This window comes from Tamandua tetradactyla, chromosome 6, assembly GCF_023851605.1.
Source record: "Tamandua tetradactyla isolate mTamTet1 chromosome 6, mTamTet1.pri, whole genome shotgun sequence".
NCBI classification, from domain to species: domain Eukaryota; kingdom Metazoa; phylum Chordata; class Mammalia; order Pilosa; family Myrmecophagidae; genus Tamandua; species Tamandua tetradactyla.
Window position 1 is genome coordinate 25,652,600 of NC_135332.1, and position 22,521 is coordinate 25,675,120.

General features: G+C 55.2%; 1 protein-coding gene and 1 pseudogene across 2 annotated transcripts; both read left to right on the forward strand.

Annotated features, from left to right (window-relative positions):
* The first annotated feature begins 435 nt into the window (after nt 1-435).
* LOC143687437 (keratin, type I cytoskeletal 15-like) lies at nt 436-7,193 on the forward strand (annotated as a pseudogene). The gene is made up of 8 exons (XR_013177530.1): nt 436-1,008; nt 1,919-2,006; nt 2,128-2,256; nt 2,735-2,900; nt 2,987-3,115; nt 3,259-3,440; nt 3,934-5,258; nt 6,026-7,193. The product of XR_013177530.1 is annotated as a keratin, type I cytoskeletal 15-like (transcript).
* Nucleotides 7,194-11,654: 4,461 nt separating this feature from the next.
* LOC143687438 (keratin, type I cytoskeletal 13-like) lies at nt 11,655-15,991 on the forward strand. Its single transcript, XM_077164428.1, has 8 exons — nt 11,655-12,246; nt 13,343-13,425; nt 13,620-13,776; nt 13,947-14,108; nt 14,220-14,345; nt 14,437-14,657; nt 15,372-15,397; nt 15,686-15,991. Exons 1-8 carry the CDS (start codon nt 11,740-11,742, stop codon nt 15,778-15,780), a joined length of 1,377 nt encoding a protein of 458 aa, XP_077020543.1. The 5' UTR covers nt 11,655-11,739; the 3' UTR covers nt 15,781-15,991.
* The last annotated feature ends 6,530 nt before the right edge of the window (nt 15,992-22,521 follow it).

Below are 22,521 nucleotides of genomic sequence, written 5' to 3' on the forward strand. Positions count from 1 at the left end.
GACACAGAGAGGTGGACTCCCCAGCTCGGCTTGGGGCGAGGGTCTGCAGGGAAGGCCAGCTGAGTGCCCAGCTGGCTCGAGCTGCCCTAACAGTCCAGGCAGAGGTCTCCGGAGCCGTGGTATGGTGAAAGGGTGCTCTGGGTGACTCCCTGTTTTCTCCCAGAGTGGAGATGAACCTGTAACCCTGGTGTTAAAACCATGGCCCGGGGGAAAACATCATTACTTCTGAATCATCTCTTTTGTTGCATTAAAAAAAAAAAAGAAAAGAAAACTCTGCACCAGCCCTGTTGAGGTGTATAAGCAGCTGTGTTTGTTGAGAATGCAGGGGAGTTGGCTTCCCTTTGGGGGAAGAGACGCACTCCCACAACACCCTCCAAGGGGTGTGCATATAAGGAGCCCAGGCTGGGGGCTGGCAGGCGCAGTGCTCTGATTTCGGACCAGCTCTGCACCTCCTGCGGGCGTCTTGCTCTTGCTGAGAACTGACCAGCTGGTCAGTCTGGCCGATTGGCCATGAGCACCATGTTTCTGCAGACTTCTTCCTCCACCTTCGGGGGTCGCTTGACCCGGGGGGCTTCCCTCCAGGGTGGTGGTGGTGTGGCTTTGGTGGGGGAGGTCGCTATGGGGGACGTGGAAGCTGCAGTCTGTTGGTCTCTGCTGGGTTTGTCTCCTTGGGGCCTGGCAGGGGCTGTCGGGGCACCACGTGCTGTGGCTTCGGTGGAGGGACTGGTGGTGGTTCTGGTGGAAGCTTTGGAGGTGACCTCGGAGGCAGTTTTGGTGGTGGCTTTGGCGGTGGCGATGGCGGCCTCCTCTCTGGCAATGAGAAGACCACCATGCAGAACCTCAACGACCAACTGGCCTCCTACCTGGACAAGGTGCGCGCCCTGGAGGAGGCCAACAGCGAGCTGGAGGTGAAGATCCGCGACCGGTACCAGAGGCAGAGCCCGGCCAGCCCGGAGCGGGACCACAGCCCCTACTTCAAGACCATTGAAGAGCTCCAGGACCAGGTGAGCCTTCAGATGCAAAGAGACGAAGAACAGGTGGCTGGTGCCCCGCGCACGTTTCTGTCATGCTGGTCCTGCTGATGGGAGGAGAATGTTTCCTGCCGAGGCAGTAACCATCTGTTGTGTAATTTGGAATGCAGGGATTGCGTTCCAGGTGCAGATGTCGGCACACATCTGCTGGACTTGGTGGTGCTGGGAGATCTTGGGGCAGGAGCAATGCGGACATAGGTGGGGGCAATTATACAGACCCCCCCCCCAAACCTTGCCCACTCCCCACCCTCTGCAGCGTTCTGTATACAGTGTTCTGTTTCTTCTTTGTTAACAGCGGTGTTTAAGGTAGGAATGCCCTGGACCTCTTGCTTCACCCTGACAGGTGTCTTTAGTGCCCAAAGCACTGAGGGAACTTAGGAGACCTGGGAACTCATCGGTTCTGCTGCCCACGGACACACCCACCCACTTACTGCTTATCTGTAGAAAGCCTTGCTTATTTGCCCTCTGGTTCCCACTGCTCGGATGTCCTGTCACTCCACGGCTGGGTCAGGGTGTGCTGGAGGGCTGGTGACCCGAGCTGTCCACAGAGGGGTCTGGTGGGGTTGCTCCTGAGGGCTGTTTTCGAGCCTAATGCACCCCACGGCACTGCAGCCCTGGCTGGGCCATTCCTACAGGAATTCCAGGCATTACTGGTTCCTCAGGCCGACATGCCCTGGAGAGAGTGAGGGCGGCCCCCCAGGGGTCCCAGCGAGGGAGGTGTGGGGCCAAGCAAGTGATGGGCACTCAACGGGAGGCTGAAGTGTGCCTCAGGGACCCCGAGGGGGAGATTCTCAGGGTGGGGTGTGACCTTGGGGGTAGGGCTGGGAGAGCAGTCGGGGAGCAAGGGGGCGTCCTCTGGACACCAACTACTTGGTCTCCTGTGGTCGTGGCAGCCACCGTGACCAACTCCCGGCTCTCGCTTGATCTGGGCAATTCCAGAATGACTGCAGACGACCTCCAGTTCAAGGAGCTCTCGCCTCCCTCTCCCCTTCTGGCTCTTCCCCTTTCCTTGGTCTTCCTCTTCTTCTCCCCCCCTGACTCAAGCAGTCCAGACCCCTGAGCCTGCCTTACCGGGGCTCCATCTCTTCGCAGGCAGCTGCACAGTGGTGGAGGCCGCCGCCAACAGCCTGCGCCGGGGGCTGTCTGAGCTGACCGTGGCCCGGACTGGCCTGGAGATGCAGGTCGAGAGCCTGGACAAGGAGCCGGCCTCCCTCAAGAAGAACCAGAGGTGGGGAGCGTGGCCAGGGGCCTGAGGGGAGGGCGGGTCCGAGGCAGAGGGGGGCAGCTTCGGCTTCCTCACAGTTGGTCGAAGGGCTTAGTGGTTCAGAGACACACACCCAGGCACCCCCAAGCCCCCCAAACAGGGGTCCTCATGGGGGAGGAAGGAGCTGTGTCCTGGCCTGTCCCTGGTGGTCCCAGATGCGTCTTCTCTGAGCTACGGCCAGGTCGACGGCCACCGTGAGCTCACTCACACAGGGCCCTCCTGTCATGGGGTTCTCCCTCAGAACGACACAGAGCAGCACAGAGCTCCCACGTGATCAAAGGAACCTCTTCTTGTAAAGTGGGGAGTAGAGGCCCAGAGTGGGAGAGTGGTGTACCAAAGTCACACAGCGAGTTGGGGGCAGAGCCAGGCCTGGCACGTAGAACCCCAGTCTCTGAGCCACCTCTTCTGCCCACTGTCTCCTGGATGGGCCCCTCCCGCCCTTGCAGGAAATGAAGGAGCTCAGCAGCCAGCGGGCCGGCCAGGTCAACGTGGAGACGGACGCAGCCCCTGGCGTGGACCTGCCCCGCGTGCTGGCCAAGATGAGGGAGCAGCACGAGACCGTGGGGGAGGAGAACCGCCGGGATGCCGAGGCCTGATTCTTCAGCTAGGAAGGCTGAGCTCCCAGGCCTGCCTCTGCTCCCCAGCTCTCCGAGGAGGCCCGTGGGGCTCATTTCTCTTGTGGGCAACTTTGCAGACTGAGGAGCTGAACAAGGAGATGGTTTCTAACACAGAAATGATCCAGACCAGCGAGACAGAGATCACGGAGCTGAGACAGACGGTCCAGGGGCTGGAGACCGAGCTGCAGTCCCAGCTCAGCCTGGCAGGGTCATCCCTGCCCCTCACGCCAGCATCTCTGGGATGGGGGACCCTCCCACCCTCCAGGGCTGGTTTAGCAGCCCCCTCATGCACCTCCCTCTGGCTTCCTTTCTAGCCTTATGGTCTATTGATCTGTTGCCCCACCAGAAAGCTGGGCTGGAGGGCACGCTGGCAGAGAAGGAGTGCCGCTACGCCATGAGGCTGCAGCACTGCCAGGGGCTTGTCGCTGGCCTCGGAGCTTGGCTGAGCGTGCTGCTGCTGGACATCAAGACGCGGCTGGAGCAGGAGATCGCCACCTACCGCAGCCTGCTCGAGGGCCAGGATGCCAAGTACGGGCAGGGGTACAGGGGGTGGCACGAGGGAGGAGCTGGTCATGGCTGGGGTAGAGATTCATCTTAAAGGGCCAGCATGGTGTTCCCCAAGTGGCAGTGTGGCGTAGTGAAAAGAGAACTGAGCAAGAAGTAAAGGGTTCTGGACTCTGGGCTCTGGTTTTGGGCTGTGTTACCCTGGGCAGGTCACTATACCACGATGAACCTGTGTTTCTTCTATAAATGCTAGAGGTCGGTCTCTAAGATTTAATGCTGGGTCTGTTCTCTGCACGATATATGCGGGGTATCATTATAAGTCAGAATCTGTCTAGTGGGGGGTGGGGAGTTTGGCCTGGAAGGGTCACTCGATGTCCCAGCCCCTATAGAAGCTGGTCTCAGGTGGTGGTGGCGGTGGCATGGGGTCTGGAGAGCACTGTTTAGCCATCCTCAGGGGCCTTGCTTAGCGACACCTGAGCTCTGGCCCTTTGCTCCCATCTCTTCCCCTTTCTTACAGGATGACAGGTTCTGGCATCAGAGAAGGTGAGAAGGCTCAGCTCTTCCAGGGAGGGGTGGGAGGTGCTGAAACACTATTGCTCTTAGACTCAAGTTGAAGGACAAAGAGGCCAGATATCCCAGTAGGGTGGAGGCATTCCCATTCCAGCTAATATCTCTTCCCCAATGGGACCTTGGTGGGATCGAGTAGGGATATTTATTGAGAACCTTCCAGGTTGAGCAGTCTTTGTCCTGGGCACATCTCTGCCCTCCAGGCCCCGCCCTTCGTGGGCTTCCAGCGTGGGCTGCCTAAGGTTACTCCCTGCTCACGAGCAACTTGAAACCCTGGCAGTGCTGCCAGATCAATCCCAGACCTGCTGGCATGTGTTGAAGGACAGCCAGTGGCCTTTCTCAGGGGTGTCACCCAGTTTTCCGGGAGCGCATTCAAGGTCCTGGGAAGGAGCATCCTTCTACTCTGAACTTGGCTCCTCTCTACACCATCCTGGGAGGCGCTGGGGGCAAAGTCCGCATCAACGTAGAGGAGTTGGTGCACGGCAAGGTGGTTTCTTCCCACAAGAGAGAAGTCTAAGTGCCCAGCGCACGGGACACAGTCCTCTCCACACCTCTTCCCAGGCTGAGAGGGGGGCAGGCCAAAGGGGCCGGAAAAGCAGACTGCAGACCTTGCCCTCAGCGGGTGATCAGCCAAGGAGGGTGCCTCCGTCTCCTAGTTTGGTGCTCTGATGCTCTTTATGGCCACTTTCCCTCTCCATCCCCGCTCCCATTTAGAGTGGGAGGTGGAAAAAGCAGTCCTAGCTCGTCACAGAGCTCCTGCATGGGGCGTTGGGTCCGTGCAAGCAAGAATGGCTTTGCCTTCTGCAGATGCCTCTTGGCAGTGTGTTCAGTTTTTCTTGTTGGGGTCCAGGTGGCTCTCTGGCCTCTGGGGAGGCCCAGGTGCTGACATCTCCCCAATTTTGGCCTCTTCCCCGCATGGTCATAGTTCATTCTTTGAGGTCACCTGGGGAGTTAACAGACTCAGGGCTGCTCAGATGAACTTGATCTTCTGGTTTACCCCATGGGCTGGCGGTGGAAGCAGGGGTGTGTGTGTAGGTGCTTGGAGCCTCCCTCAGGAAGGTTTGGGGCACCTAGCACAGAATGTGACATATCCGATAATTATTTACTGCAGTTGATTTTATGGATTCCCACTGTGTAGCTGGCCCTGTGCTAGGCACATCCACCCATGTGTCTCCTTTAATACAACTAGGGGCGGTCAGACTTATCATTCCCATTTTAGAAGTGAGAATACTGGAGTCAGAGGGATGAAGGATTTGCTCAGCAGCTTCCTGGATGGTAAGCAGCAGGGCTGGGACTGGGCCCTACACCTGACTGGCCCTGTAACCTCCCAGGGCTTGTTCTGGGACCCCAGGCCCTGGCCCTCTACAGTGCTTTGCCTGGGATCTCCCGCCTAGACTTGGCTCTCACCACAAGTGCTGCTTGATCCTCCCCTGCATTCCAGTCAGGGCACGTCTGATCCCCAGTGACACCTCTGCCTCCCTGACAAACTGGCAGGACCCCTACTCCAACTCCTGCAGTTGTGACCCCTACTCCAACTCTCTGCTATTAAAGTGACCAAAGGGAAAGACACCAGCTCCAGGAAGTCCTCCCTGATTTCCTCAAGCTTAAGTGCAAAACGATACCAATCTCTACTGCCCCCTAATGGCCAAACCCTTCTCCTGTTCCATAGCCCCAGGGTCTCCACTTGTTAGAGCAGCACATCTGGGCATGTGCTCCTGGCTTGTTGACTTTGGCCTGAGCTCCTAGGTTCATAGCCCTGACAGAGGGGCTGGGAATGAGGAAGCAGAGGACTCTGGGTGTCCGGGCTGGGCTGGTCAAGATGTTGAGGATGGGTGGGGAGAGGGAGAACTGGTTTCCCAGATTTGTTGGGAAAAGCAGATTGGAGATCCCTCTCTCCTTCTGAGAACTGGATCTCTCGTGGAGAGAGCCAAGCTGTTTCAGCAGGCCTGCATATTCTCTGAGAGGGAAGCCCCTTGTCCAGCAGAGAGCAGATGACACCTGTTCTTTCTGGAGGAGATTTAATCGAGCATGTGTCTCCCAAGGACCCACTTTGAGACTCTCTGGGGCTGGAAGAAGGAGGTGGAATTTACTGAGTGTCTACAATATGCCAGCTCTGGGCAGGGCATCCTGTGGATGACACCTCATTTACCCTCACAATAGCTCTGTGAAGTTGGGGCCAGCCACTACGATCAGCTTTCAGAAGAGGAACTGGGGCCCAGGGGACTTAAGTAACTTGACTAAGGTTCCAGGCTACGAAAGAGTGAAGCTGGGCTTGGGGCCCGTGGACTTCTGATTCTTTTCCCTTGACATCATGAGGTGGCCCGTGCATAGTGACGGAGGCCGGCAATCCCTTCCTTAAGAGGGTGTGCTAATCTGAAACCCATTTCTTAACCTTGGTGGGAGTCTGTCCAAATGTCCAAACCCTTGCTGTCAGAAAGCCCTTCCTGACCTATAATGGTAGGCCCTGTGCTGTGGTTTACACTCACACTGGAGCCCATGGCATCAGCCGCCAGGCCCTCAACATCCCCTGGGAACAGCCAGGTTCCTTCCCGAGACCCCCGGGGCCTGGCGGTTGAAGCTGGTGGCCTGACTGCTGCGTCAAGCTTCCCTGGCCCCCAGGAGTCGTGTAGTGGTCTCCGTGCTGCTAAGCAGCTGGCTAAGGGTTTTCTCGTCTTCAGTTTGCAAAATTTACAACCTCTGCAAAAGGTGCAAAGAAGCAAGGTGGGGACTCAGTCTGGGGCTGGACCTGAATTGGGGAGGTGGGGAAGCTGCTTCTACCTCCCGGAGCATCCAGCACCCGTTTCTACTATCTGGCGATTCCCAGAAGGACTGCCAGAGAGGTCTTTGGAATTTGTCAACTCCTGTCCCTTGCCTAACTCTGGAGTGTTAGGATGGCTCACATCTGCTGAGCCCTTAAATAGGCTCTGCATAGAGCGGCACACCCCCCGCCTTACCCTGCTGAGGCCAGGCTTGGCCACAGAGAGGGGTTGGCTTTGGGACTAGAGATTAGGGCCTTGGGTGTGTTCTCTGCTCAGACCGGCCTTCCCAGAGCGGGAGGGAACCCCACCTTATCCAAATGGAAATTGAGGAGTTTAGGTGGCCGAGACGATTGCTAGGTCTCTGTAAGAGGCTCTGTATCCTGGGGATACCCCGTGTCTACTTTATTCACTGCTGAATCCTTGGAGTGGGTGCTAAATACATATTTGTTGAACTAATGAATGAACTTGCTTCTCCTTTGTTTCTTCCTGCTTTAAACATGGCTCTGGCCATTTACTGATCACCTGGTGGTCAGTACAGGGGGACATGAGCCGACAGCTTTTTCTCCTGAGACTAGGAGCTGGGGCGACCCACTGGATGCCATCCTGGTTTGCCCTTCCTTAGCACTTAAAGCCATGTGATAAAGTATCCATGAAACGGCCCTTTAAGCTTTAATTGAGAGCTTCCCTGTGTCAGGAGCTTTATTCAGAGGCATATTAAAAAAAGACACTGTCCTCAGGGAAATAAAGACTGAGTGGGGGAAACGAGGAACGCTACCGGCTGCCACTTGTCCAGTCACTGTGGGCGACGAGCCGGCTGCAGGGACACAGAGGGAGGCAGGACGATGGGTTGGCACAGGGCTGGGGCGCAAAAGAATTCTTGGAGGCGCACTGACGATGATGAGCTCCAGTTCCTCAGGGGTGAAAGGGAGAGAATGGTAACCTCTGCTTGACGGGCCCTCACACGTGCTGGGCGCTTCTCAAGTACTCACTCATTTTATGCCGATTTTTCAGTCGCTGCCGTTGAGGCGCTGAGAGGTTGCTTTCCCAAGGTCACACAATGAGTAGGTGGCAGATCTAAGACTGAAACTCCAGTTCACCTTATCCAGAGCCTTTGCCGACCTCGCTGAGTTTCTGGGGGGGCCGGGTGGTATAAAAGGGATTTTAGAAGGGTGGATACTGTTGACCCCCTGGGCGTTGGGCTGCACTGAAGGGGGCTTCTGACTTGTGCGGTGCTGAGCGGGCGTCTCCGAGGAGGGGTGGAGGCTGCCTTGGTTCACCGTGTGGGGTGGCTCTGCCTTTCAGGAGAGGCCCCTCCGTGGGTGGGGGCTGCCTCGGAGCCCTTTGGGAGATGGGTCAGCCGGCCTGGGCTGTCCACGGGGAGAGGGGGCAAGGGAGGAGCTTGAGCCAAGGAGGGGACTGAGGGTCAGGAGCCGGAGGTGGGGGCTGGGGGTTTAAGCCTTGACTCTGCAGGTGAGCAACCTGGTGACTTCAGACACATCCTGGAGAACCAGGGACTCGGAAAGGCATTGCCAAAGGAAGCCTGGAAGTCATTTCAACGCAAGGTGGAGGGAACTGAGGCCCAGAATGAGCTGGTAGTCGAGTGGGACATTCATTCCAGGCTTTTCCAGCTCCACACACTGCTCCTTGTTTTGCACTGCTCTGGGCCCCTGCATTCTGGGCCACGGTCCCCCCACATATGAAACAAGGGGTTGGATTGGAAAGTTCCTCCAACCGTTGGCTCTGGCACTCTGCGGTGGGTGAGCAGCCCCACAGGCTCCCTGAGCGTCGGCCATCAGCTGCGCCAGCCTCGTGCTCCGGGAAGCTGGTCCATCTACTGGCCGGGTGTGAGGGTGGGAAGGAGGCTGGGAAGGGAGAGGGCAGCAGAGAGCAGCCTCACAGGGAAGGACAGTGCTAAGTCCGGAAGGCTTTGGCTGTGCGGTTGTTGAAGGCACAGCCTCTGGAGCCAGGGGTATGAATCTCGGCTCGGACACGACTGAGCTTTGGAGTTTGGGCAATGTACTTCCCCTCTTTGGGGTTTAGTTTCCTCATCTGAAAAAGAGGTGTGATTAAAAAGAGTAGAGGACCAAATGCAGTCGTGCCTGTTGCCCGTGTTCAATAAAGGTTGGCTACTACTCTTATTACTATTGAGCCTTTTAGCACATATAGAAGTAAACAGGGAGCAGATGCCTGAGTTCATGGCCAAGACAACATCAAGTCAGTAGAATGAGCTAGAGGCTCAGTTTCATTCTGGACTGGATGGTGACCTCGGGCAGAGATTTCCCCTCCCCGAACCTCAGTCACCTTGTCCATGAAGTGGGCGAATACAAGTCCACTCCCGTTGCTGTGAAGACTCAGTGTCAATGTGTTAGGCATAGGGTATCCATGGATATCTTACTTAGGAGGGGACTGAACTTGGTGTATTCCGCCAGACAGCAAAGCAGGGATCTTAGACAAGCTAGCCGTGCCTCCGTCCTGGCACTCTGTCCTGTCTCCTCGAGGACCTAGGATGGGCTGAGGGGAAACTGAGTCCCCAGGATGGGTCTCTGCCCGGCTTGAGCCCCCCGAGTCGGAAGGCCCGGGCCAGGGGAAGGCATCCCTGTGTCGAGCTCCTGGCTCGGGAGGGGAGGGGCTGTGGCAGGCGGGGCCCGGCCACCCCGGCTTGGCCTCCGGGGTATTGCAGGATCCGTGGCATTGCTGCTCGGAGAGGTGTGGGCACGAACCTGCTCATCAGCCCCTGGAGGATTGATCGGGGCAGAGTCACTCCAAACCTGCAGGTTCCATTAATCACCTTTTTGTCAGTTTTGATCCTCCACCAAGAGTGTGCACTTCGGCTTTGGGTGGAATCACGCCTTTTCAGAGAGACTGCTGAGCCATCGGCCTGGGATAGGAAGGCGGGGTCAGGGGTCAGCCAGAATTCCTGGTCTCCCCATGGTCTCTGAGCACCCCCAGCAATGGCCCTCTCCCTGGTGCTGACACAAGTTGGGAGAGAATCAGGCCGGCTTCCCTACCCACGGGAAACAAAGGCGCAGAAATCCCTGACTCACATCTCTATTTTCTGGTCTTGCTGCTGAATCAGCAGAGAGATTTCCAGGATAATCTCAAGCCAATGCCACCCCACCCGAGCCACCTGCCTGGGAACATCGCAACCCTCAGGGGCTGCCGTGGGCCCGGAGGCCGCGCCTGGGAGGCCACCCCTGGCAATCCTGGCCTGCTTTGGGGGGAGAGTCTGGGAGCCCAAGGGCAGGATCCTCAGTCCCAGCCTGGAACCTTCTCCTTCTGTCCTGGGCTCTGAGACGCCACTGCAGGAGACCCTTTGCTTCTAGCCCTGCATGGCGAGGCCTCCACTCCCAGGGTAGGACCACCCTGGAGGGTTTCTCAGCCAAGTCTTGGCTCCTTAGTCCCCTGCCCCAGGCCCTCGGTATACCCTCCTGTGTGCCTCTTGGGTCAGACACTAACAAGCTGACACAGGTGACAGATGGCTGGGATGCTAGCAAGGATGCAGCTCAGGTATTGCAAGACCTTTTTTCTGGACTTGGCTGCATCTCTGAAGCAGTTCGTATCATGGAGTGATTGAGACGTGGGTCTTAAACTAAAGCAAGGCTTTGAGCCTTGGCACTATTGACATTTTGGGCCTGATGACTTTTTTCGGTGCTGGCCGTTCTGTGCACTGTAGGTTGTTTGGCAGCATCCCTGGCCTGCGGTACTAGATGCCAGAAGTACTCCCTCAATTGTGACAATCAAAATGTCTTCAGACATTGCAAATACTCTTTGGACAACAAAAACCATTCCCAGTTGAGGACCTCTGAACTAATGTGGGGGTTAGAAGTTGGGATAGAGAAAAAAAAATTGGCTCCAAGACCCTTAGAGGGTGGGGGTGGGGGTAATTGACCGGGGAAGGCCACAAGCACCTCCCGAGTGCTGGGAATGTTCTAGGTGGTGGTTACGTAGGTAAACACATAGTTAAAACTCAGTTAACACACAGTTAAAAATACACAGGTAAAAATGCATCAAGCTGGGTACTTATGATTTGTACATTTGACTGGAGGAAAAATATACCAAAGGAAAAAAAAAAAATGACCCTTCGGGTCAGACAGAACCAGACTTGGGGTTCAGTCCTGACTCTATCCTCAGGCTCAGTTTCCTCGGGTGTAAAATGGGGATAACAGGAGCACCCACTTCATTGTACCACTGCAGAGATTCGGTGAGACAGCTCAGTGGCTGCACATGGGAAGGGCTCTGAGACTATCAGCTATTACTACAATGTACAGTGTCGCTGTCCCTTTCTGTGCCTGAGTTTACCCAGTGATGGTGAGGGTCTCTAAGTTCCCTTGCCACTGTGACTTTTGCTGAGGGTCTTGGAGCCATTGTCCCCCCTCCCCCCAGCCTAAACACCTTAAAGGCAGTCGATCCTGCAGCACTGGGCAGGCTTTGTCATTGGAGTTGTTGGAAGCACTGGAGTAGATGAAATGTTGAGAAGGATGCAGAACTTATTGATTAGAAGTTTAAGAAATTGAAAGGAGGCAGGCTGAGGGCTACGGTGAGCTCGCAGAGCACAAGCCCCTTTGCAACCCCCCTTGCTTTGCAGAGGCTCCCTGGCAGACCTCAGAGGCTCAGTCCTCATTCTTAAACTGGGTGGGGCTGACAGCCCATGGACGTGAGCTCCCTAAGAGGAAAGGTGAAACAGAAGTCACTTGTCAAAAGGATGGTATCAAGCAGACATGTTCCCTCTGAATCACCTCTTTTGTTAAGGATTAAAAGAAAAAGCCACCCCCAAAAGGCACAACCCACCCTGAAGAGCAGAGGTAGCTGGGCTTGTGGGAAACTGCAATGCAGCTGGCACCAAGTCAGAGGGTGGGGAAGGGAGGAGGGAAGATGGGGCGGTTGTCCAACCCTCATGGAAAGTGTATAAAAAGCGTCCACTCTGAGGAACAGCCACCGTCCTCAGCCCAGGCCAAGCCAAGCTCCTCTCTGCATCTGCTCTCCGTCTTGCTCTCACAATGAGTTGTCGCCTGCAGAGCTCCTCTGTCAGCTATGGTGGCGGTTTCGGGGGTGGCTCTTGCCAGCTGGGAGGAGGCCGCGGTGTCTCTGCTTGCTCGTCTCGGTTTGCCTCTGGGGTATCATCGGGGGGCTATGGGGGTGGAATGAGCTGTGGCTTTGGTGGAGGGGCTGGTAGTGGATTTGGGGGTGGCTTCGGAGGTGGCCTTGGAGGTGGCCTTGGAGGTGGCTTCGGAGGTGGCTTCGGAGGTGGCTTTGGAGGGGGTTTTGGAGGTGGCTTCGGTGACTTTGGCGGTGATGATGGCGGCCTCCTCTCCGGCAATGAGAAGATCACCATGCAGAACCTCAACGACCGCCTGGCCTCCTACCTGGACAAGGTGCGCGCCCTGGAGGAGGCCAACGCTGACCTGGAGCAGAAGATCCGCGACTGGCATCAGAAGCAGAGCCCGACCAGCCCGGACCGGGACTACAGCCATTACTACAAGACCATCGAGGAGCTCCGGAGCCAGGTGAGCCCTCGGATGCTGAGGACGGCTCCTCATGCGGGGCAGGGCTGCAGAGGCCAGGAAACCGGAATCCCGGGGGTCACACGTGGGGTGGAGGGAACGCTCACGCTTCTTGGCGGGGAAAATGCTAGTCTTCTGCTACCAAAGTCTCTACTCCTCATGGGCTTTCTGAGGCCAGAGCACTCTAATTGCATTTTCTCTCATTCTACTTTCTTGTTATTTCTCATGTCAAAACATTTGTTTTACAAACAGTTATGTAATTATAGTGACTTGATCTCTCTAATTCTAACCCTCTGAGTTATTTGGAGACCATGACGGCTTTAAGAGCCACTAAGAATGACTAAAATCAACAAAGAAAGGTGTACATGTTCATTCACTGGTCTGGGAATAATTGTTTATTTAGTAGGGACCCCGTCAGACTATTATTCTCAATTGGTGAAAATCAAATAGGGGCAATGGAGGCAGAGGCTCAGGCTGTACTCAGCCTTGAGTCTCTCTGTCAAGGTCTGTCCATCACTCTGTGCTAATAGCTTGTTGGAACTGAAACCCTCCTGCCTGGGCTGAGCCCCAGCAATGTGGGGTGGGTTTTAAGGGCTTTGGAATGTAAACATCTAGAAGAGAAATTCAAACCTAAGGAAATCTTAGTTTGATTTCCCCCATGCTGAGCTGGGAGATCAGCTCCAGTTATTATTAATTATGGGAGCCAGGCTGAGTCCCTTCTGACTCAAGTGAGAAGACCTCAAGGGAGTGGGCTAGAGGAGGTATTGGTCTGAGGCTGTTGGGATGTGGCTAATCAAATATCTTCTCCTTGGGATCGTTTCTCTGAAATGCACATGCTGGACCTTTCCATCATCGTGATCAGACATAGAATAGTGAAGTGATAGAACAAACTGAAGGGACCCGGTCTCTTCCCCCACCCCAAACCCTACCCCCACTTTACAGAAGAGGAACCGAGGCCCAGAGAGAAGAGCCTTGTCCCAGTTCACACGACAGTTGAGATGCAGAGGCAGGCGAGAGCTAGATCCTGTCCAGGTTTTCTCCGTCCTCCTCCCCAAGCTCAGTGGACCCTCCAGAGGTCACCCTCCTCTGTATTTTGCAGATCATGGCAGGTACCATTGATAACAACCGGCTCATCCTGGAAATCGACAACGCCAGGCTGGCTGCGGACGACTTCAGGCTCAAGTGAGTTTATTTCGCTTGTTTGCTTTTCCCAGCAATCTCTTACTTTAGACAGATGTTCATCTGAGAAATGAAATTGGGTCATTCCAGGAGCAAAAGTCTGGGAGAAGTAGCGAGTCCAGTGCAGGGGTCAGGGGAGTGTCGAATACTTTTTACCTGTTACCTTGCAAAAGTTGGGTTCTTTTCTAACCCTTCAGGTATGAGAACGAGCTGACCCTGCGCCAGGGAGTGGAGGCGGACATCAACGGCCTGCGCAGGGTGCTGGATGAGCTGACTCTGGCCAAGACTGACCTGGAAATGCAGATCGAGAGCCTGAATGAGGAGCTGGCTTTCATGAAGAAGAATCACGAGGAGGTGAGAAGGCAGCACGGCCTATGGCCGACTGAATCACCTCCAGTGAGAAAGGGGAACCTGTGCCACAGCTGGGCTGAGCTCTCCACCTTTCTGAAGCACTCCTCCTGCGTTCAGAGCCAAGGAGAGGAAGGCAGAAGAGCCTCACATCTCTCTCCATCCCACTCCCACAGGAGATGAAGGACTTCAGCAACCAGGCGGCAGGCCAGGTCAACGTGGAGATGGACGCCACCCCTGGCGTGGACCTGACTCGTGCGCTGGCTGAGATGAGGGAGCAGTACGAGGCCATGGCGGAGAAGAACCGCCGGGATGCCGAGGACTGGTTCAACACCAAGGTACCCTGGCCCTCTCACCCCACATGGCTAGGTGAGGGCAGGTGGACGCGGCCTCTTGTCAGGGCCTCCTAGCTGGGCTCCTCCAGCACCTTCCTTCCACTTGAATTTCAGAGTGCGGAGCTGAACAAGGAGGTGACTTCCAGCACTGCCATGATTCAGAGCAGCAAGACGGAGATCACAGAGCTCAGGCGTACCCTCCAGGGCCTGGAGATCGAGCTGCAGTCCCAGCTTAGCATGGTATACCCCTGCCCCCTGCCCGGCGGCCACCCCCTCAGTGCGTGGCCTGGGTCAGGCTCCCCTCATGGCCTCTTCCCTGTTGCCCCACCAGAAAGCCGGGCTGGAGGGCACAGTGGCGGAGACCGAGTGCCGCTACGCCATGCAGCTACAGCACCTGCAGGGGCTCATCAGCGGCATCGAGGCCCAGCTGAGCGAGCTGCGCAGCGAGATGGAGTGCCAGGACCAGGAGTACAAGGTGCTGCTGGACATCAAGACACGGCTGGAGCAGGAGATCGCCACCTACCGCAGCCTGCTCGAGGGCCAGGACTCCAAGTAGGTCCTCTGTGGCCTCTCTCAGGGAGAGTAACTGCAGGGACCCCAGGACGTCAGCATGGCAGGAGCTTAAAGCTCAGCCCTTCAGGCCACAGGTCGAACGAGGTCCGGAGAGGGAGGGAAACTGGCCGAGCTCAGATGGCTGGTAGGAGACGCCCCAGGTCTCTTGAGTTCAGGCTGTGGCTTCATTTCCTCCGCCGGCTGCAGGGTCCATGCCTTTAAGTTTTCTCATTCAGACCTCTGAACCTGCAGCTAGGGGGACCATGGACATAACATCTAGTATTAGAAAAAGATTATCTTGGATTCAGCCCAGCCAGGCGAAACTATTACTATAGCAATTCCTAATTCTTAGTATAGTATAGTAATTACTGGAGTAATTGGTCTCTGGCATAGCATAGACCAGTGGCAGGGACATGGCCATCCTTGTGGGTTCAGGGTAATGGGGGAGGGCCTGAGTGGACCAGGAACAGTAGAAAGCTCTGAATCTTGGAGCCAATAAATAATACCTCCTCCTGAGGCCTCTCAGACAGACAGACAGACAGACAGAACCGGCAGGCATCTGCTGCTGCTGCCTCTCGAGCTGGGGGCACAGCTGAATGAAAAAGCCCAGCTCAGGGGCTCCATCTGACGATCTGAGTCCCTCCAGGAGAAGGCCAGGTAGGCACCTGTCCTCATTTACCTCCTGCTCATTGCTGTCTCTCTCATTTCCCCCAGGATAACCGGCGTCCCCTCTGGAGGAGGTAAGGATGCAGACCTGTGGGGGAGGTGGAGTCGGGCTGCCCCTTCACTGCACTGGTCTAGGGAGGCAGTGCTGGGCTCCCACGTGTAAGGTGGGAGGGGCCCGGGGTGGAGGTAGTCATTTGCTCCTCCATCTTCCTTTCAAAATAACCCTTTGTCTTCCCGACCCCGTGGGTTGTCCCCAGCCACAGGGCTCATCAGGGGACTTGTGAGCCTTCCAGGGGGTCCTGATCTGGCATGAGGCAGGTCTTCTCCAGCCTCAGCTCTTTCGTCTCTCCTCTGTTTCCCAGGAAACGTCAGGGGCGGTTCTAATACCAACACTTCCAATGTCTCCGCTTCCAATGCTGCCTCTGGTCGCCACACTTCGGAACCCCGCAGGTTTTAAGTCTGCCCGGCACCCCATCCTCTGTCTTTGACATCCAAAGGAGGAGAGAGAGGACGCAGGACCCCGTTCTTCATCCAAGTGGGCAGCTCAGGGCTGTCTTCTCCTGGGCAGCTTCCTCTCCTCCCCACCCCTGCTACTTTTTGGTTTCTCATCTTCTCTACTGAAAAGAAAAAAAAAAATCAATAAAATTTCCTCCTTTTTGCAATTGTAATTTTGACTCTGGCCTGGTTTCTGGCGTCTGTCAAGGCCCTGATTTGGGACTGTGGGTGAGTGGGTGCCGTTGGGCTGAGCAGGTTCCCTAGAAAAGGACCCAGCCCAGGGAGCTTCCCATCTCAGGAGGACACAGCATGTGTCCATGAGAGCACACACATCCAGTAATGACAAACTATGATAAGTTCAGTGTCTTCTGACACCACCTGCAAATGACTACGGTAACTCTCAGCACTTCCAACAGCACCTCAATCCAATTCTGACCCCAGGAGCTGGATCGGAAGGTCCGGGGCCGCCCTCTACAAGACGGCCGTTCAGACAGCAGCTGCACGTTTGGTGGTTCCCAGGGCCACCTGCACGTCTGGACAACTGGCTACAAGTTCAGGGGTTCCCATGACTCCCTCGGGCTCAACAATTTGCTGGTACAACTCAGAGAACTCAGTGAAAGCGATCTACTTAGCATTATAGTTTTATTTAGCAAAAGGATTCAAATAAGAAGCCCAAAGCAAAGATGCATAGGATGAGGTCTTGGAGGGTCTCAAACTCAAGCTTCCGTGTCTTCTCCAAGTGGCATCAGAATGAGAATACGTCACCCTCCAGGCGCATCAATGTATTCTCGGTCGTGGGAGCCACCCCCGCCAGCTTCCAGGGTCCCGTGTTTATGCGGGCTCTCAACACGCAGGCCTGATTGGTGGAACTGATGCCCTCGTGGGTGGACTCAATCTCCAGCCCCCCTTCCCTCCTCGGAGTGGGGGCAGGTCCCCCAGAAGCCCAAACCAAGGGCCTGGGAGCCACCATGGACTCTTCTCTCTCCCTCACCCTCTTCACAGGTCTTTCCCGTGCTTTATTCATAACTTCCTCCCCAACTCCCGGGTCCTACCTTGCTGGGCTCATTGCCACAGCCTCCGTGCTGGTTTCCTTACCTCCACCTTAAGCTTCCAACCTTCATCCATGCTCCACGCCCCTGAGGACAGCTCAGGTTCCCCAGCTCACTGGAAGGCCCCATGGTCCAGCCTCTCCCCAGCCGCCTTCCTCCCCTCCCCCACCCAGCCCACAGTCCTGCCACTCACACTGCCCTGGTCAACTGGTCACAGGACTGGAAGCTTCCGGGCCCTTGTCCAGTGAGCAAGCTTCGCCTGACGAGCTCTTCTGCTACCCCTGGCCCTCCTCACCCCCATGTCACCCTTCAAGGCAGAGAGGGACACCCCCTCCTCTGTGTCCCCTGCACTCTCTATGGACATCCACCATGGCACCCAGCCTTGGCGGGGTGCCCTCGGGCTGTCAAACGTCAGCGCACACTTGCCCCAGTGCAGACCGTGTGCTCCAAGAGGGGCAGGTGTTGTTGGCCTCATCTGGGGCCACAGCGCTGCTGGGGCATGGGAGGGGCTCAGTGAACTCATAGTAAATAAAGAGGCCAATCAGCGGCCTGCAGGATTCTTCTTGGACGCCATCTGATTTTTCTCATGGGGTTTTGGGTCAGAGGGTGGGTGGGGCTCTGCCACTCTTGCCATCTGCCTCCGTTTTCTGCCCCCCATCACCCCTCCCCTCTCCTCTCTAGCTTCTTTGCCTCCTTTATTCCCCTTGCTCATTGTTTTCTCTCTCTTCCTGCACCCCAAGTCTGCTTGTGGATTCCAGGCGGCTGTCCTCCCACAGGGGTGGCTCAGACATGGCTGGCTGAGATCTCTAAAGTGGAAGGGAAGTATCCGCCATCAACTCATTCTGGATTGGTCACCCCAGGGCCCCCCCCCCCCCCGCTCCCCACTGCAGAATAAGGCGGGACTCAGTTCGAGTCCACAAGACCATTGAGTGCCTACTGTATACCAGGCACTGTACTGGATCTTGGAGAGAAAGAAACAAATAAAAGGCAGGTTCTCTATTTGTGGAGTCCATAGGCAACAGAGGAAGTGGGAGGAGATACCTACAATGATAAATAATTATAATCTTTAGAAACTTGGCTCAAACTTCACCTTTTGTCATACGTCTTCTCTGATCTTCTCCCATCATTCCCAGTGTCCCTGATCTGTCCCCTGGCTACCCTGTGCCAATGGCCATCTCAGCAGTTTTTGGGCTCAGGGTGCTAAGAGCACAGGCTCTGGCTAATTGCCGCAGTTTGCATCCTGGCTTTGTACTTACTCAAGGTGTAACCCAGGTGAATTACTTGCCTCCCTGAGCCTTATCTTCCTCATTTACTAAGTACTGCCTATTTCATAAGGTTATTACGGGTCAAGGGCTTAGACCAATCCCTGGTGCATAGTAAGTGCTCAATTAGCCATAGCTAGATTGTTACCTTTCCAGTTCTCTATTTTAACCTGTGAGCTCCTTCAGGGCAGGGCTGGTTTCTTAGGTCATCCTCATACCTAGAATGTTATATAAACTCGATAAATATTCCGAGTGGAGGAATGAATGACTACGAAGTGAAATGAAAGTGGTAAGTGAGCATGCCGTTCTGAGCATGCGAGAAGGCACAGCTACCCCAGCCTGAGAGAGGGGCCTCAAAGCTGAGCCACCCATGGCTGGTCTGTGGCACCCTAGGGTCCCCAACCTGAGGCCTTGCTGGACAGGAAGTGTCCCCTCTCCCTGAGACCTCGGGGAAGGCACTCTAGGGGCAGCCTCCTCCTTTTCTGAGCTGGTCTTGGGGACCACAGAGGGTGTGGGGTTCGGCACAGAGGCAGAGCCAAGAAATAAGCTGGACCCTAGGACTTTGACCAGGGAGCCCCTCACCCACATCCAGTGGGGAGACCCAGAAGTGGGATCACATCCAGGGAGCCCTGTGGCCCTGCCAAGAATCTTGGGGAAGCTGGAAGTGTAGCTCAAGAGAAGGCGTGTCTGTCAGAGCTGACCACGAGCCTTCCTGGCTGAGAGAAGGTGGTCACGCTGGTACTCAGTGCTGGGGAATCTACCCTTTCTGTCTAGGACTCAATTTTGTCCCCTTAGTCACCTGCACGGGGTAAACATTGGAGGGGTGGTGTTCTCAGGCCCTCTGGGCAAAGACTGCCCCTCTTGGGGTTAACCTAGGTACACAGCTCCACCCCAGGCTCCCAACGCTGCTTCCCAGTGCTGCTGCTGCTCAGGAAACAGCCCAGTCCCGCGGAGGCCTGTCCACCTGATCTCTACGGCAGTGATTGAATAAGTGCTCATAATGCAAGAGACGTCAAAATAAGGGGGATAGTAAGAAACGAGCAAATCATGATGCATCCAGCACTTTCTAGTCTATGAAGCTCCTTTTCATCATTCATTTCACCTCCACAGCAATTCCCTGAGTGAACACTGTTGTACCCATTTACATGTGGAAAGACTGAGGCCCAGACTGGTTCAGTGATCCGCCCAGAAAGACCTGGGAGTCATTTTTCTGAAGAACTTTCCAAGACTGGCCGGCCTGTTGTCAAGGGTCAAACATTCAGCTCTGGGAAACCGGGGGAGACACGAGGCTCTCTCCTAGGCCCCAGTGCTCAGAGCACAAAGCCATCACCCAGAAAATGTTCCTATGGCATCCTGGTGCCTCTGCGCTAGGCTGGCTCTGGAGGGAATGTCCTGGTACACAGCAGGTGCTCAATAAGGGTGGCTGGTTGCCGTGTTGCTTGCTAGACTCCTGGCTGCTTTCTTTACTCTCCTCCACACGTGAGCAAAAGACACCTCCCTCTCCCCAAGGCTCCGCCCCAGACAATGGGCCACTGACTTCTGTTCTCCCCGCCAGGGCTGGTGTGTCTGGCCCCAGCCCTGCAGGGGGCAGCCTCACTCCAGAAAGCAGGTGCCTTTTTGCCCACCTGTGGGACACAGGGCAGAGGGGCGGGGCCCCTCCATGAGTCCCTGTCCTGACCCAAGTGTTGTGCGGGGCAGCTGGGCACATTGGCGAGCAGGGCACAGCTGAGGGTCGAATTCTAGTCCTCAGGCCCCTTTGCTGCCCTTTGCCCCTCTGTTTTTGGGTAGCAGCTTTGAAGAAGACCCAGAGTATAAGAGAAGGGTGCCCGGTCCAGGGAAATCTCACTGTCCTGTTCAGGGGACGCCTGGGGAAAGAGAAGGAAGAGATGACCATGGGGAAGGAAGGAGAGTAGATTGTGGTAGCCGTAGGTCAATGAGATGTGTTGATGGACCTTTCCAGCTTTCTCCACTCCAGCTACTGGGATCCTTTTCCCCCCTCTAGCCTGGGTCTGTGTCTAAGGGACCTACTGGGGACCTGCCCCCTTTAGGATGGTGTCTTGGGATTCTTGGTAGCTGGAGCAGAGCACAGTATGTGGGTTGTGTCCCTTTGAGCTGCTCCTTTGGGGGGCTCTGAGAGAGATGGGTGGACTTCGGATTCCCCGTCCGCCTGCAGGATTGAGGAATGAACAGGTGGGTGGGTAGTGGGTGCTGCTGAGACTCGTAGCAGCATCTGTTGGGGGGGGGCGGTGTGCTTTGGGGGAGTTGGCAACGAGCTGGCATTTGCTCTTTGGACCCATTTTTATGAACAGTCCTAACAACCTTGTGGCTTCTTTCATCCAAGGATCTCAAACAAGTTTGAAAGTACAATTCCTGGTGTCAAGCGTGGTAATTACAGTCTGGAGCCCCTAGCCTGGTTTGCAGACACGCCGTTGTTAGTGGGAACATGGGTAGGCTACACCCCAGCCCCTGTAAACGCAGACTCCTGCATCAAATCAAACAGGGTGTTAGGGAAATTGGCTTTATGGTTGTGTAAAGAGGTGCCTGAATCAAGGGGACGCGGGTGACTGTGGACCAGCTCTATTCTCCCAGTGGGCCGGGCTGGGCATCTCCCACAAACCACAGCTGATCCAAGCACACCAGGGGGAGAAATGACAGCTCTGGAATTCTCCAGGCCATAAACGCTGGGTAGTTAGGGACTAAATGGATCCGAACAAGAGGCCCTGGGCTCTTCCGGATGGGAGCTGTTGACAAGTGCAGCTTTGTGGAAAGAGCTGGCTGTAGGCGAGAAGGCCGTGGGCCTGGGACACAGAAGACAGCTTGGCACCGGAGGACTGGAAAGGTATGGCTTAAGGTTGGGGTCAGGGTGGCTCTTTGGGTATGCGCCATGCCAAGAGTGATCTGGAGCAGAATTCTGAAGCCCTGAACAATTGCCAAAACCAAACCCAGGAAGAAAGGAAATACCTTTGCATTTTGGGAAAGATGAGATTCCCAGGGCAACTCTAGGCTTGATAAAGTGGGAGTTTCAAGGTCTAATCAGGGACAAGTACAAGCCTGAGGGGATTTGGAACCACACAGGGAGAAGCTAGATGCCCATGAGCCTTGCAGGGCTGTGGAATCTCAAGAGGAGGCACTGCTCAGGGCCAAGGCAATGCCTGAGCTGTCCTGAGGGCCCCTGAGAACGGGCTCTGGACTGCATGTAGGGGGTTCAGCCCAGGAGCTGAGAAAAGACCTCCTCCTTGGCCATTTAGTGTGTGTTCAGATGACCTTGAGCCAGGTGAGACCTGGTGACAGCAGGGAAGCAGGTAGAGGTTTGGGGAACAGGCTGGAGTGGTAGGAAGTGGAGCACAGAAAGACTTGCCAAGTCTTGTCTAGGAAGGTCTGAACCATTCTGCTGAAGGCAGCTGCAGTCATGGCAGAATGTCACCAAGGCAGGCAGGACAAGAGGGAGGAGAATGTAGCACTGTACCTCGGAGCACGGCTCACTGGGCCTGTGAGGGCAAAACTGACGGCCACTGAGAATTAGGGTGAAAGGGACAGGAAAGCATGATTTTCCAAGGGAAGCCTGATATGCTTATCCCCCAGAGGAGCCAGTCCTGGTGCTGAGAGCCGTGGGAAGGTGGGAAGGAACAGCTGTTCCTTGTTCAGCTAGGTTTGCAACCAGTGAGCCCTCCTTACCCGGGGTTGCCAGATAAAACACAGGGTGTCTCGTTAAATTCAGATTTCAGATAAGCAACAAATTATGTTTTTTTTTTTTTTAGTTAAAGTCTGTCCCAAACATTGCATGTCATTTAATTTGCCACATCTGGCAACCCTATCCTTACCAGGTCTGTGAACAGCCCTGAATCTTTGACAATTATAACCAAGTAAGTGGAAAAACAAAAAACAAAAAAACAACAAAACCAAAAACTGAATAAGTGCACCCTTCTTCAATTCTTTGGAACACTACATGGGTGACTGGAAAGGTCTTTCATTGTAAGATTTTTTCCTCCTGTCACACTTTCTTCGACTTTGTTGAACCTGTTACTGCACGTCTGTACTAGATTCTAACATAAGATGGCAGCAGATTTGGCATGAGCTATCCATGTGGTTGACACCAGAATATAGGAACAGGAATCCCAGGTGCTTTTCTTCTTGGCTGAATTCTCTGTTATGAGGAAAAAGCAGTTGCAGGGAATGAAAGGGGGAGGATCAGCCGTGGGTGTCCTGGTGTTGTGGGTGGATGTTGAGTAGAGTCTGAAGATGTTAAGATATAGGATTGGCATTTTCAGGTGTCTCTTAGGATGGGAAGTTCTCCAGGACTTGTGTGCATGGACCTCATGGATGAAACAAGCATTAGGAGAAGCTTGACAATCAATTGTCCCAGCAGGACAATGGAAGAGAGATAGCACTGAA

Bases quoted from the DNA above. Each gene is read 5' to 3' on its own strand.
- LOC143687438 (XM_077164428.1), top strand. From the start codon at position 11,740: ATGAGTTGTCGCCTGCAGAGCTCCTCTGTCAGCTATGGTGGCGGTTTC. The intron at 13,777-13,946 runs GTGAGAAGGCAG...CCACTCCCACAG, and splicing joins TGAAGAAGAATCACGAGGAG to GAGATGAAGGACTTCAGCAA. The intron at 15,398-15,685 runs GTAAGGATGCAG...TCTGTTTCCCAG, and splicing joins CGGCGTCCCCTCTGGAGGAG to GAAACGTCAGGGGCGGTTCT.